The sequence below is a fragment of the Scyliorhinus torazame genome, chromosome 10, assembly GCF_047496885.1.
Source record: "Scyliorhinus torazame isolate Kashiwa2021f chromosome 10, sScyTor2.1, whole genome shotgun sequence".
In the NCBI taxonomy this organism is placed as follows: domain Eukaryota; kingdom Metazoa; phylum Chordata; class Chondrichthyes; order Carcharhiniformes; family Scyliorhinidae; genus Scyliorhinus; species Scyliorhinus torazame.
The window spans coordinates 232,536,228-232,551,495 of NC_092716.1; the positions used below are offsets into that span (position 1 = coordinate 232,536,228).

General features: G+C 41.1%; 1 protein-coding gene across 4 annotated transcripts in view; it reads right to left on the reverse strand.

The window, feature by feature from the left end:
- Positions 1–15,268, reverse strand: part of LOC140384656 (MOB kinase activator 2) — a 256,030-nt gene that overhangs the window by 33,774 nt on the left and 206,988 nt on the right. For all 4 annotated transcript variants that reach the window (XM_072466569.1, XM_072466568.1, XM_072466567.1 and 1 more), the window contains exons 2-3: positions 7,019–7,179; positions 3,736–3,829 (exon numbers count right to left, since the gene is read on the reverse strand). In XM_072466569.1, the coding sequence (XP_072322670.1) occupies positions 3,736–3,829; positions 7,019–7,179 (255 nt within the window). The remainder of the gene's footprint in view (positions 1–3,735; positions 3,830–7,018; positions 7,180–15,268) is intronic.

Below are 15,268 nucleotides of genomic sequence, written 5' to 3' on the forward strand. Positions count from 1 at the left end.
CAACTGTTGCTAATGGGGTTGGGGACTAAAAATAAGTGGAACCGATGCTATCACACGTAGCTGTGACCACAAAGAAATAAAGCAAGTTGTATGGACCATGACAGCAGGAAGCACTGAGCTAATTTATTGTTTTAAGTGATCCAGTTCATTTCCTTCAAAAGTCCCATCAAAGGCCTATCTGTCTTCACACATACACACTATTTCAAGCAAATGAAACAACCAAACACTTCACACTTTCTCTTAATTAAAAGCAGTTCCAGGTAATATTTCTTTTTAAAAATGAGAACTAATTTTGTCCCTGTGTGGCTGCACTCAACATCCTGGAGCTCACCGTTGATCTGAAACTGAACCAGACTAGCCACATTAATATTGTGGTTACCAGAGCAGGCCAAAGGCTAGAAATCCTATGGTGATTAACTCACCTCCTGACTACCCCCCCAACCCAAAAAAAGCTTGTCAACCATCTACAAGTCACAAGTGTGAGGGGAATACTCTCCACTGTTGCTCGTTTTAGCCCTAGTTTAATTGCTCTTGTTCTATCACCTTTGCTCTTGAGTCGCCAGGTATCTTTCTGATACCGCCACGTGGTTCAAGTCCGAGTAATGATCAATAATCCAACACACCGCTTACTAAGAGTTAAATCAACGCACATTTATTATATACAGTAATCAATACTTATACATTAATTCTACTTCTAAGCTACTTCCTACAACTAACAGGCCAATACTTAACTTTGGAAATGGCCCACCAGGTCAGGGAAACGAATGGCCTTTCGTATGGGTTCTGAGCCTGCAGGATTCAAAGCTGGTACAGGTCGATAGCCAGGAGCGCCTATCTCGTAGCGAGCGTTGAAGACTTACGATTCTAGCGGTTGTTGCAGAGGGTCAGCAGAAGGCAGCAGGGGTTGCAGCAGGGTGAAGAAGGGTCGATTTGAACTTGGACTCTATTCTTTTAGTCCCCAGGGGCTTCCCGCCTTTCGGGGCGGACCCTGTACCTGGTTCCAAGTGATTGAACTTCTTCCCAATCACTTGGTTCCATATTCTCCAATGTTGGAGTGATTCCTTGATTGATGGGCGGTTTTGGGGTGGTCATTCACTTCTCTTTGTGTAGGCTCCTGCTGGCGCCGAAAAGTCTGGGTTGGCTTTGTGTGTCTAATTTGTTGCACATTGTTCCCGGGGATTGCTACTTAATATTCAGATGGCTGGTGTGTTGTTATGCTGATTGCTGCAGGTATCGATTCTGTCTGGCCTCCCCAGAGGCGAATACACAGTTTTACCTGCAGCTGCCTGTTTGAGTCCTGTTGGCTGATTTTCCCATCAGCCTCTTTCGTTTGCCATTTTAAATTCGGGGTTTCTAATCGGGAGTTAGCCATTTTAACTGGCTACACCACTTGCCTGGATGAGTACAGCGCGAACATCACAAGAGGCTCAACACCATCCAGGACAAAGCAGCCAACTTGATTGCTCCTCCTTCCAAAAACATTCCAACCCTCCACCACAGATGAACAGTGGCAGCTGTGTGTACCATCCACAAGATGCACTGCAGTAACTCACCAAGGTTCCTGAAGCAGCATGTTCCAAACCCCCAACCACTACCATCAAGAAGGGCAAGAGCAGCAGATACCTGGGAAGCCCACCACCTACAGGTTCCCCTCCAAGTCACTCACCACTCCGACTTGGAAATATATCGCTGCTCCTTCACTGTTGCTGGGTCAAAATCCTAAAACTCCCTCCCCAACAGCACTGTGGGTGTGCCTGCACCTCGGGGACTGCAGCGGTTCAAGAAGGCAACTCACCACTACCTTCTGAAGGGCAATTAGTGGTGGGCAATAAATGCTGACCTAGCCAGTGACGCTCACATCCCATAAAATGAATTAATTTTTTTATTTCTTAAATGGGACCATTTGGGAGTACTCCCCTTTTGGGTGATCAGCCATTGTGTAATCAACCAATATAAACAGGGTCTTGCCCAAGCAAAGCTAATATAATGCTATAGTTTCATCACAATATATAGTTAACTGTTGTAAAGCAATGTTTTGAAAATAAATAGGGATATGAATTATCAGTGACATCAGTGATGTCATCTATTCTACTGTCACAGAAATTAACATTCATGTTAATTCATGGCATTTTCCTCACTTTCTGCTCCAAGTTACTCTTACCGTATGCACAGATTCACAACTATTAGAATATTGAAGCATAACTGTAATTACAGTTGAATAACAAAGAACAACTCCATCTACAAGTTTGGTGTCGACACGACCATAGTGGGTTGGATCTTGAACAACGACGAGTGAGAATACAGGAGGGAGATAAAGAACCTAGTGGAGCTGTGTAATGACAACAATCTCTCCCTCAATGTCAGCAAAACTAAAGAGCTGGTCATTGACTTCAGGACGTAAAGTATTGTACACACCCCTGTCTGCATCAATGGGGACGAGGTGGAGTTGGCTGACAACGTCAAATTCCTAGGGGTGCACATCACCAAAAATCTGTCCTGGTCCATTCACGTCGATGCTACGACCAAGAAAGAACAACAGCGCGTATATGTCCTCAGGAAACTAAGGAAATCCGGCATGTCCACATTGACTCTTACCAACTTTTACAGATGCATCATAGAAAGCATCGTTTCTGGCTACATCACAGCCTGGTAATGGCAACTGCTTGGCCCAAAACCATAAGAAACTATAGAGAGTTGTCAACACTGCCCAGTCCATCACACAAATCTGCCTCACATCCATTGACTCTGTTTACACCTCTCGCTGCCTTGGGAAAGCGGGCAGCATAATCAAAGATGCCTCCCACACGGCTTACTCACTCTTCCAACTTCTTCCATCAGGCAGGAAATACAAAAGGCTGAGAACACACTAACAGGTTCAAAAATAGCTGTTACCAGCCTCCTAAACGACTTTTATGGACTGATCTGATCTCTTCACGCATCTTCTCTACTGAGTAGTACTACACTCCTGTATGCTTCATCCGATGCCTGTGTCTATGTATTTACATTGTGTATTTAATGTTTATCTAGTGGGCAGCACATAGTGGTTAGCACTATGGCTTCACAGCACCAAGGTCCCAGGTTTGATTCGCGGCTTGGGTCACTGTCTGTGCGGAATCTGCACGTTCTCCCAGTGTCTGCGTAGGTTTCCTCCGGGTGCTCCGGTTTCCTCCCACAAGTCCTGAAAGGTGTGCTATTAGGTAATTTGGACATTCTGAATTCTCCCTCGGTGTACCGAACAGGCGCCGGAATGTGACGACTAGGGGTTTTTCACAGTAACGTTATTGCAGTGTTAATGTAAGCTTACTTGTGACAATAAAGATTATTTATTTATGTATTTTCTTTTCATATTCGGAATGATCTGTCTGAGCTGCACGCAGAATAATACTTTGCACTGTACTTCGGTACACGTGACAATAAACCAATCCAATCCAAGTTTGACCAGTGCCAAGCTAATGCTAGGATCTGCCATTTTCCATTATGTCACCATACGATTTTACAACCAAATAATATGAAGCAAATAGTCTGACAGTTAATTGGAGGGCAAAGACATCTGCTGTAATTGAATATTCATGCAAATGCTAGAGCTTTTCAGTACCAGCATTGAATTTCCAATGTCAATGAGAGAGATTTGAATACCAACGTTGAATATTCATGTCAATGAGAGATTTGAGTACCAACACATATACAAATATTTCGATAGACTTTGGTCTGTCCTCAGACCCACATTATACTTACGTATTGCACACAGTCATTGTCTGACATGTATCTCCAGTGCAGAACTCCGAGATAGTGCTGTACTGGAGGTTGATATGGTTGAAGAATGTTGTTGCTAAAAAAAAAAAAATCAAGAGAAGAAAAACGTTACATAATGGCATTCATGTCTGGCATCACAAGGCACAGAATTTACAGAAAATCATTGTAAATCAATTGCTCAAGATGAATTATATTCAAAGCAGTAAAAATGTGTTTGGGTGAACAACCCTCATGTTTTTAAGCTTTCATCATTACCAGCCAATTGACGAACAGCAGATGACATCGCAAACCGATTAGAATTTGTACAAGATGCAAGTTCTTTCCTATTTAACTCCAAAACATGAACAAACTACTGAATATCGTTTTCATTAAAATTCGAGCTTCAAAACTTTGTTGAAGGCCAGATATTTTAATGAACATTGAATCAGAAACTCGGTCTACTCTATCTCTACCCCTCAAAATTTTGCATACCTCAATCATGTCACCCCTCAGCCTTCTCTGTTCCAAGGAAAACAAACTCAACCTCTCCAATCTCTCCTCATAGCTACAACTCTCCAGGCCTGGCAGCATTCTAGTAAATCATCTCTGCACTCTTTCCAGAGCAATCACATCCTTTCTAATGTGGTGACCAGAACTGCACGCAATACTCTAGTTGTGGCCTCACCAGTGTCTTATATAATTCCACCATTATATCCCTTACTTTTGTATTCCATGCCTCTGTCAGTGAAGAAAGAGCATGCCAAATGCCTTCTTTACAACCTTATCGACCTGTACTTCTACCATTAGGAGCCTGCACACTTCCACACCAAGGTCTCTCACCTACCCCTTTCAGAATATTCCCATTTATTATGCATTCCCTTTTACCGTTTGACTTCCCTAAATGCACGAGTACACACATATCAGAATTGAACTCCATCTGCCACCTTTCTGCCCACTCCAACCCATCTATATCATTTTGGAACTTAAAAGCTATTCCCTACATGGCCATTTTGTGCCATCTGCAAATTTCCCAATCGTGTCCCCCGCATTCAAGTTCAAATGGTTAATATAGAAAACAAACAGCAGGGATCCCAACACTGAGCCTTGTGGAACACCACTTGAAACAGTTTTCCATTCGCAAAGACAACCATCGTCCATTACCCTTTGTTTCCTGTTACTATGTCAACTTTGGATCTAATTTGTCACATTACCATGTATCCCATGGGCTTTTACTTTTTTGTCCAGTCTGTCATGTGGAACCTTTTTAAATGCCTTATTAAAATCCATGTAGGCAACATCCACTGCACTACCCTTATCGATCCTCCTTGTCTCTTCCTCAAGAATGCAATCAAATCTGTAAGGCACGTCCTTCCCTTAGCCATGCTGACTATCCCGGTCTAGTCCATGCCTTTCTTAAGTGACAGTTTATCAGGATTGATTGTAACATTTGCCCACCATTGAAGAAAGACTAATCGATCTAGAATTGCTTGATCTTTCCTTCGTACTCTTTTTAAACAATGTAGCCACATTTGCAGTCCTCCCACACCTCCCAAGTCTAGTGAAGGTTGGAAAATAATCCTCAGAGCATCTGCTATTTCCTCCCTGACCTCCTTCAAAATCCTTGGAAACAAGCCATCCGGGCCTGGTGACTTATCCACTTTCAAGGATTCTAACTCCTCTAACAATTCCTCCCTCATTATTTTATCCAATATTCTTCTCAGGAATCACAGAAAACTAGCATGCAGGTGCAACAGGTAATAAAGAAAGCGAATTGAATGTTGGTATTTACAGCTAAAGGAATAAAGAGAAAAGATAAGGAAGTATTTTTGCAACCGTACAAGGCATTAGTGAGACGCAGGTGTATTGTGCACAGTTTTGGTCCAAGATGTAGTGGCATTGGAGGCAGTTTAGAGGTTCACTAGATTGATTGCAGAGATGAGGGGTTTGTCTTATGAAGAGAGATTGAGCAGTTTAGGCCCATGCTCTCTAGAGTTCAGAAGAATGAGGGGAGATCAAATTGAGATATACAAGATGATAAACGGTATGGATAAAGTAGGCGTGGAGCGGATGTTTCCTCTTGTGGGGCATTTTGGAACCAGAGTCGTAGGCTCAGAATAAGGGGTAGCAAATTTAAAACAGAGAAGGGGAGAAACTACTTCTCCCAAAGGGTCGTGAATCTGTGGAATTTGCTACCCCAGGAGTGCAGTGTATGCTGGGACAGTGAGTAAATTTAAGAAGGGGTTAGACAGATTTTTAATTAGTAATGGGTTGAAGGGTTACGGAGAACGGGCAGGACAGTGGAGTTGATGCCATGATGAGATCAGCTATGATCATATTGAATGGTGGAGCAGGCTCGAGGCTAAATTGCCCACTCCTGCTCCTAGTTCTTATGCTCCAAGGAAGAATTATTCTGTCTAATTTCCACTTTCAAGCTCTCGGTCTGTAGTCCTGTAGGTAACAGAATCTCGAGCACAAATCTGGTGTTCTTGATTAATAAAGGGGATCGGGGGTTTTGGGGAGAAGGCAGGAGAATAGGTTGAGGAACACATGAGCCATGATTGAATGGCGGAGCAGACTCTATGTGCCGAATGGCCTAATGCTGCTCTTATATCTTATGGTCTACGTAACAAGATTAGTATGAAACATTTGTTGCAGAACAGCACCTCAATCAGCAAGTGTTTGCAGCTAGGGTGGGAGGAGGAGACTGATTTTGATCAAGACTTGAGATTCACATTGTAAAATGTACATCACCTGTCGTACTTTTACAAGATAATGAAGCAATTGTGTAATTTGGTTGCTCTGAAGTAGTTTCAGCCTAAAGTAACCAATGTACTAATGTACTACACCTTTGTCATAGAACATTACAGCTTTACTGTCATTCTTGTGAACTGGGTAATAGGCACGGCTGAGGCTGAACAACAGAATGGTTGAAAATGCTAGAATTTACTTGTTGAACAGTTGAGAGGATCAGATGCAATGCTCGAGTTCAACATGTTCTCCTGCTCTAAACAGCTTTCTTTCGGTGTTAAAGTGGGGTCCAGCACAAAAGCACCGAGCTGTTTTGCTGCACAGTTGGGATATCATAAAGAACAACCTTGCCTGCTTTCGAAATAGAATCCAGCTCACTTGTTAAATACAAAATGTACAGCGCAGGAGTATTCCTTCCCCCCCAGTGGTCCCTACAATATCCCACACAAGTCTCCTCCCACCATTCTTCACTTCATCTTGACATGGGATAAGACTTTAAAATGTATTAGCAAATGCATCTAACTGAATATGAACTTACTATTGCTAGCTAGCCATTCATTCAGGTCAATTTCACGAGGCAAAGTCACCAACTCTTTAAAGTTGAAATCGGTTATTCGTGCTTTGGTATATTCGGGCTCCAGATACAATTTCTTCTCCTCTGCTGCTGTTTTTTTACCGTTTGGCTTAGTCTTTGACTTCCTAAAAGAAAACAAAGTGTAGTTGAATGGGACTGATTGGACGAGTTTCAATTCTACTTGCACCATTTAGTCGGTAGTCTCAAACATTCTTGTGTTTACATAAATATCATAAAGGAAATTCAGCATGCCACGCAAGTGTTGTGCAGGACAATGAAATCTAAAGGAAAACAAAATGAGCATGGGAATGGGGAACAATGCCAACTAAGATACTATCCCATTCCCAGAACACACCAACAACAATCACAATGTTGAGACCGTTTTCTCTTCCCCACATCCTGCTTTATCATAATCAAATGGATAGGTTGTACACCATGTCGAATTCGAGCAATGCATCTAATCATTAACTGTTTGGCAAGTAAATTCCAGCATTTGCGACCATTTCTATTACTCAGCTTTAGCCTATTGCCTTGCAGTGCACAGACACCCAGTTTACGAGAATGACAGCAATTCTGTAATGCTCTACGACTACGATAACACATTAGTACAACAGTTACTTTAAGCATAAATTACTTCAGAGCAGCCAAGTCACAAGCCTCCACAATGTTGTAAAAGACCAACTGGTGATGTGATTCACATTGCAAAATGTACAAGTCTTTATCTAAACCAATCTCTTCCTCACATTCCAGTTGTCAAAACGTGGTGATTCAAGTGGTATAACTGTAAATTCCAATGGTAATATAGTGCTATGAGAAATTATGGACATTGCACACACATTATTTAAACTAAATTGCAAAGAAATTGCTCAAGATGTAAAATATTACCGATAATAATAATTGCTTATTGTCACAAATGGGCTTCAATGAAGTTACTGTGAAAAGCCCCTAGTCGCCACATTCCGGTACATGTTCGGGGAGGCTGGTACGGGAATTGAACCCGCGCTGCTGGCATTGTTCTGCATTACAAACCAGCTGTTTTAGCCCACTGTGCTAAACCAGCCCCTTCTCTTAGATGAAATTTAACAAAATTAATTCCATATGTTTTCCATTTACTTGCAAACAATTCAAGTGTTGAAAGAAATAATCTGTTACCGATCCCACTGAAATTGATCAACTGATAAACACTCCAGGCACTACATGCTAAGCAATGTTTAACTGTACAGCACAAGACTGCCAGCACATTACATAGTTTACTTTAAGCCCAAACTACAATTTCTTATTTAAGTGATCATCTTGTACAGGCATCCCATTTCATTCAATTCCCCTCACAGTAGAGCACAGGCCACCTCCAAGGCTCTTCCCTTTGAGCTAGCTGCTCGAGCTGAAAACAAGAACAGATAGTCAGACCCATTCTCCATGGCTTGATTCTCCTCTAAAAATTACAGCAGAACAATAGAGCTGTGCACTTTAAGGAAACATTTTTTGGCTTGTGGCATTTTGTCGCATGACTTTTTTTAAACCAATGAACCCGAGGGGTCCCTTAAAATTCCAATTTTTAAACTGATCCAGTGGCATAATTTACCAATTGAAATAAAATGCATAGGAAGATTTTTGCACAGATTATGACAGTACAAATTAAGCAATTTTGAATCAAGTAAGCTGCAAAGTATTAACTCAACAAAAGGTCAGTTGCCCATTCCTCCTTTACCATTGGTAAATTCAACAAGACATTCATTTATAAATCAACAAGACATTCATTTATAAATCATCTCGTATTTCAGAAGCATCCTGAAGTACTTCATATACATTAATTCACAATAATGTTGCCCTAAAGAGAAAACAAATGATCAATCTATCAAGCAGCACGTGCTTCGCAATAACTTGCTCACCGACCCTCTATTTGGGGCATTCAGCTCCTGATCTCATTGGCTTTGGTTCAAACATGGACAAAAGAGCTGAACTCCAGAGGTGAGGGGAGAGTGACTGCCCTTGACATCAAGGTAGTATTTGAGCCAGGGTGGTATCAAGGAGCCTTAGCAAAACTGGAATCATGGGAAAACACTCTGCTGGTTGGAGTCATACCGAGCACAACACAAGATGGTTGTGGTGGTTGGAGGTCAATCATCCTAGTTCCAGGACATTACTGCAGGAGTTTCTCATGGTAGTATCCTCGACCCAACCATCTTCAGCTGCTTTGTCAATTATCTTCCTTCCATCATAAAGTCAGAGGTGGGGATGTTCGCTGATAATTATACAATGTTCACCACCATTTGTAACTCCTCAGATACTGAAGCAGCCCATGTTCAAAGGCAGCAAAACCTGGACAATATCCAGGCCTGGGCTGACAAGTAGCATTCACGCCACACAAGTGCCAGGCAATGACCATCTCCATGATGAGAGAATCTAACCATCCTTGATACCACCCATACCATTTCTGAATCACCCACTAACATCCTAGGATCACCTTTGACCCAAAGCTGGACTGACCTTGCTGTATAAACACTGTGGTTACAAGAGCAGGTCAAAGAGGCTAGGAATCATTGGTTAGTAACTCACCTCCCGACTCCCAAAGCCTGTCCACCATCGACAAGGCACAAATCAAGAGTGATGGGAAACTCTCTCCATTTGCTTGGATGGGTGCAGCTCAAACAACAATTCTCCAAGTTTTATACCATTGAGAAAAAAGAAGCCCACTTGATTGGCACCTGATCTGCAAACATTCACTCCCTCCACCACAGCCGCACAGTGATAGCAATGTGTACCAGCTACAAGATCCATTGCAGGAACTCACCAAGGCAGCACTTTCCAAACCCACAACCTGCACCACCGAGAAGGGCAGCAGATACATGGGAACACCACCACATGCAAGTTTTCCTCCATGCCACACACTATCCCCCGGCTTGGAAAAATATTCCCATTCCTTCACGGTCTTGGTCAAAATCCTGGACATGGCATCACATGAGCTGCAGCAGTTCAAGGCGGCAGTTCACCATCACCTTCTCATGGTCAATTAGGGATGAGCAATATATGCTGGCCTAGCCAGCGACATCCAAATCCCATGAATGAATAACTTGGGGAAAAAAATAATAACATTGGCCAGGATTCATGCAAAATAAGCTTCTCTTTTGAATTCATCCACCTGAGCCATGAGAATGAACAGACAAATCCTTACTTAACATCTCATTTGATGGGTGGCATCTTGAACAATGCAGGATTTCTTGGTATATTGCATTGAGGGATGAATTAGCTCAGTTGGCTAGAAGCTGGTTTGTGATGCTGAGAAAGGCCAGCAGCGCGAGTTCAATTCCCATACCAGCTGAGGTTATTCATGAAGGCCTCACCTTCTCAGCCTCTCCCCTTGCCTGAGGAGTGGTGATCTTCAGGTTAAACCACCACCAATTAGCTCTCTCCCTCAAAGGGGAAAGCAGCCTATGGGTTATCTGGAACTACAGCAACTTTACCTAATGCAAATTGTCCAAATGAGTTAATCCAAGCTCTGGATTGGAACTGAACTGACAACCTCTTGAGTCATGGCCAGCCACTTGACATTTTCTGTGAAAAGTATGCTGGGGGGGGGGGGGGGGGAGAGAAAGGAAATGAGATAGGAAGAGGCCATCTCTGACTTCTGATAAAGGTCTTTGGAGGGGGTCACGGAGAGAGAAAGAGGCAAAAGGAAGAAATGTACTGTAATTGACTGATGGATCCTTTTGATGAGGTTACTCACTGGAAAGTGAACAATGATGTCTTGATTCCTAACCAATTAGTGCAACACAGCACTAATTAACTCAGAACATCCATGTACAGCTAATCTTCATTTGTTTACTTGCCATCGTATGACATTTTGGACATCATCCAGTTGCTCATACCAGGCATCAGCATTTTAGGGAATAACATTTTTCTGGCAATGTACACTGTTTTTCCTGTTCAGTTTACACAAGGACAAAAAAAACAAATAATACTGCCAGAGGCCTTTTTCACCCTATTCTCACAAAAATCTTTTCCTTAATAGGTAATCTCTGCTCAACATTTTCAGGGTCTGCCATGTATGATACAAGATCAAATCTTGAGTTGATGCAGAGGGACCTACATACTGGAAAGACAAGCAGTCAATTTAATATGCAGCTGTAACGCCATCAAATTTACATGTACTACAGAGTTCACATATTTCTCAAGAACCACAACTTGTCAACTGTTACAGGCCAACTTTAGTATATGCGCAAAATTAATGCTTAATTAATGCCCACAATGCACAAATGGAAACATGGTAGTTCATGGCACACTCTTCAGAAAAGATTTTTCATTTATTCCCCATCACCGGGAGCCGTTCTGATATGGAGTTCTGATCTATCCAACATACTTGCACCACAAACTTGCTTTCAAAACAAAGGTAAAACTGCATACTTTGACACATTGATAAATCAATGTTTGGCAGCTAATTCAGAATATTCACTGCAGTTTTATGGGTCCTCAAACTGCTCTGAAAATCAAGGCCAGCTGCATCTTATCCTGTATATTCCTCAGTGGAGGTTAACCAAGTGTTTATCAAAGCATTACAAGATTAACCAAAATCGCTTTAGGCTCAATATTGTTAGGAAAACAAGGTAGTTTTAAAGGATTTATATTTGTATTGATAAAACTATATCTTATTTCTAATGTTTAAGTAAGTTTAATTTAATGTTTCTGTGCCAGGAAGGGTAAAATCTATAGTTAGGTTCATGCTGGATTTTGTGTGCGAGGATTGGTTTTAATTCCAATGGTGATTCCATTGTGCTTCAAGGGGGCCATGGCATGAAATAAACCAGCGGTGGTTTCTTAGCCACTGGGGCCTTGTAAAGGTAGAGAAGCTTTCAAGTTTTAGTTCAGCTAATTTGATTGCAGTTGGAACTAGGTAGTGGGAGAGAAGGCAGCTTCTCACAGCTCTGCTAGAAGCAGTTGGTTTTAGAAGGCTGGAGAGGGAATGTCTCTCTCAGCCTTGCTAGAAGCAAAGAAAATAGATGCCAGAAATCTAAAATACTGCTAGTTGAGGAAACAAGAGAAATGAAGAGAAGTTTCTGAAGTTTGGAGTTAACAGGGCAAAGGAAACAGAGAACCAGAACAGATTACTGTTCAGTAAAGTCACAGAGTTGAAAAGACATTGGATTGTGAGAGACCAAAAGAATATCTGCAGTAGTTCTAAAGGTTTGTGAGAAATTACTGCAGTTTGGGAGACGAAACCTCATGGAATCAGCGGAGGGAAAGCGTACTTTAAAGATGATTTGAAAATGAGACTTTTGAAAGCAAAATTTGAAATCACTCGCATGGCAGCTAGAGTTCAGTGGGACAAGATGTGCGTTGTAATCCATGTTATTCTTAATCGGTGAGCAATTGTTAAACAAAGGGAGAAGTAAAGGAGTATTGTATAATAATTCACCTTTTCATGTTAACATTTTTTTTCTTGGTTATTAAAACTAATTGGCGGTCCTGTGATTCCCTTCCTCCATATTTTACTCAAGAAAAAAGTAAACATTACGGGCTTTTTGAGCCAGGGTTCCATTCTGGAATCTTCCCACCCAGTTACAACATCAACTGGGATCGCAACAGGCCTATGGAATTGGCGTTTGACCGTACTTGTGTTCAAATGCAACTTTTCTATCTGGAAATGGAAGACTGTTAAGCCAACACTATTGACAACATGAGCATGTGTGCCACCCTTGAATCAGCTGTCTAATTTTGATGCAGTTGGAATTCTCTAAACAGTTTTAATTATTATTGTGGTAGCAGCTACATTTTAGTTGGTGTCATGAAGGTTTAGTGTCAATAATCATGACATCTGATCATATATTACAGCATTTGTGAAGCAATCCTTGGCCACCTTCTTGATGCTGAACCCATTGGTGGCAGCATTACTACTTTGTTCTCGAGTCAAATGAAACCAATCTGCATTTAAAAGAAATCCACAACATATCACCCAAAGAACAGCACCATGTGACCTTTAGAATGCATTCTTTTGGCTAAGTATTCTAACCATTTAAGATGATGATTAGGCACCAACGTATAAGACTGAATTTTGATGATGAGAGCTTGCAATTAATTATGTGCAGTTTAATCTTAAAATTTGACTATGTAAATTTTTATTCACGGTTTAAAAATTAGGTGCCTTAGGAGTGAAAGGAAGGGAGGGGATGCACAATATAACAAGTGTCCATGAGTGCAGTCATCCTACAACTCTAGGGTTGGTGCAAGCCTATGAGTTTTGTACCGATGCTATAGTTAATGGGAAACACAACCTGGATCCACCAACATGGCCTGATATGACAACAAAACTAAATTGAGGGAAGCGCGGTGGATGAATGTACCTCAGACTACTTCGCAATCAGTTTAGGTCATGACATCCAATTTGCACTTGCGTTCCAAAGAATCATAAAGCAGCTTCAGCATTGTGCCAACGCACATACTTTTACAAATAGGCTTAAGGAGTATGCCTAACCTAGCAACTTCATAATATCACCAGTTGTACTTAGAAAGTGTCACTGGAAATAGTACTCTTCAGATAATTTTTTTTTTTTTTTTTTAAATTGGAAACTGTTTTGAAATTTATCTTTCTACAAATGCAACATCTGACGCAAAGCAGTATTTGTGACTAAGATGGTGCAGCTTGGGGCAGCACTATGAAACTTCAACGTGGAAATATAGCATGCCTTTAAACCCAAAATTCAAATGACACTGTAGAAAATATGACAGTATGGACTTTATGCTGTATGTGGCATCCTATAACAATCATTTTCTTAACCCAAAATATTCCATGACAGAAAGCAAATATTTCACAAAGCTGCGGGCATCTATTCAGTGCACAGAGGCTTACATACATGATGCAGCAATGGTTTTGGCTGCAGGCCAGTGGTTACACCATTTACATAAGATAACTTCTGACAGTATATTTTATTGATCTATTAATCATTCGCAGCTACTTGCTACAATGGTAGCCAGAGCGCTTTTGTATGGGTAATAAATCTTGCAATCAAACAAACCTTGCCCATCATATAATGAGAATAACCTTCAGTCCTGTTGCAGGTGGGAAGCCAGCTGCTGAGAACTTTATCTGTGCACATAACTTTCTCTAAGCAATAAAGGAATAGGAAGACCTGATCAGCATTAAAGTGAAATTAATTTGGAACAGTTTGAAATCTTAAATGCAGAAATGGAATTAATCAGAATTAGCCCAAGCACTGGACAATTAGAAGATCAAGCAATGAATAATGCATGTATTCAAGCAGGAAAATAAAGTTACCATTTAGTAAAACACCTCCTTAAATCTGCCTGTATAAATTATCCCTCCACCCCATGCTGATTGATGGAACCACATTAACTTTCAGTATTAACAGTCGTCCAAACCAAAATTTAAAACTATTTATATTAAGTAATCCTGCCGCCACCACTCAGAAATATGGTTGATGTCCAAATCAAGGCTGTACAAGTTTTAAAGTTACATTTACAATTGTTGTAATTCTGCACTAATAATGTATTTTTTAAACTCAGCCAAAGTTGCTCTGAGCAAATTTGGGAATAATATTTGGCTCACCCAAAGATTCAGTAACAGAGAGCTCATACAAAATGTAAAGTACAGAAGCTTAATTCATGGAGAAGGATTGTGAGGTTTTGGTGAATATAATGCAGTCATTCACAGGTCATGTGGTCAGTCCTCGAAAAGGCACACAACACTCCAAACTGTTCCCAGGTACAGTCAAGGCACTGGAGTAAATCTTCGCAGTTTGACCATTTCACTTAGTCAGTAGCAAGCATATTCAGCAACTTTGACTCAGGAACACCAAACTCCTCACCAAGTTTTCAAATTTTACAGACTCAAGATTGATACTTAACTTTTACCAAAGTGATACAAAGCAAGCACTAAACCACTTCCAAATTGATCTGACCCAACATACTTTGATAGACCACCTTGATAGACCTGTGGCTAGTTCTACAGAAATGCTGGATTACTAATTCGGGGGGGGGGGGGGGGGTGCAAAACGTAATAAACTATGCATCGAAATAGGATCAACAAAACAGGTTCAACAAAATCAGGTGCAACTGTCAGTTGTGATTTCAACTACCCAAAAGTTCAGCTCAATTTTGAAGATTTCAACATGCAGTTCTCGTGCACAAGCTATAAAGTGAACTTCAGTCTCTCAGATACTCTTCAAGGCATCAATTACTAAATTAAACTAGCTGTTGCAGTGT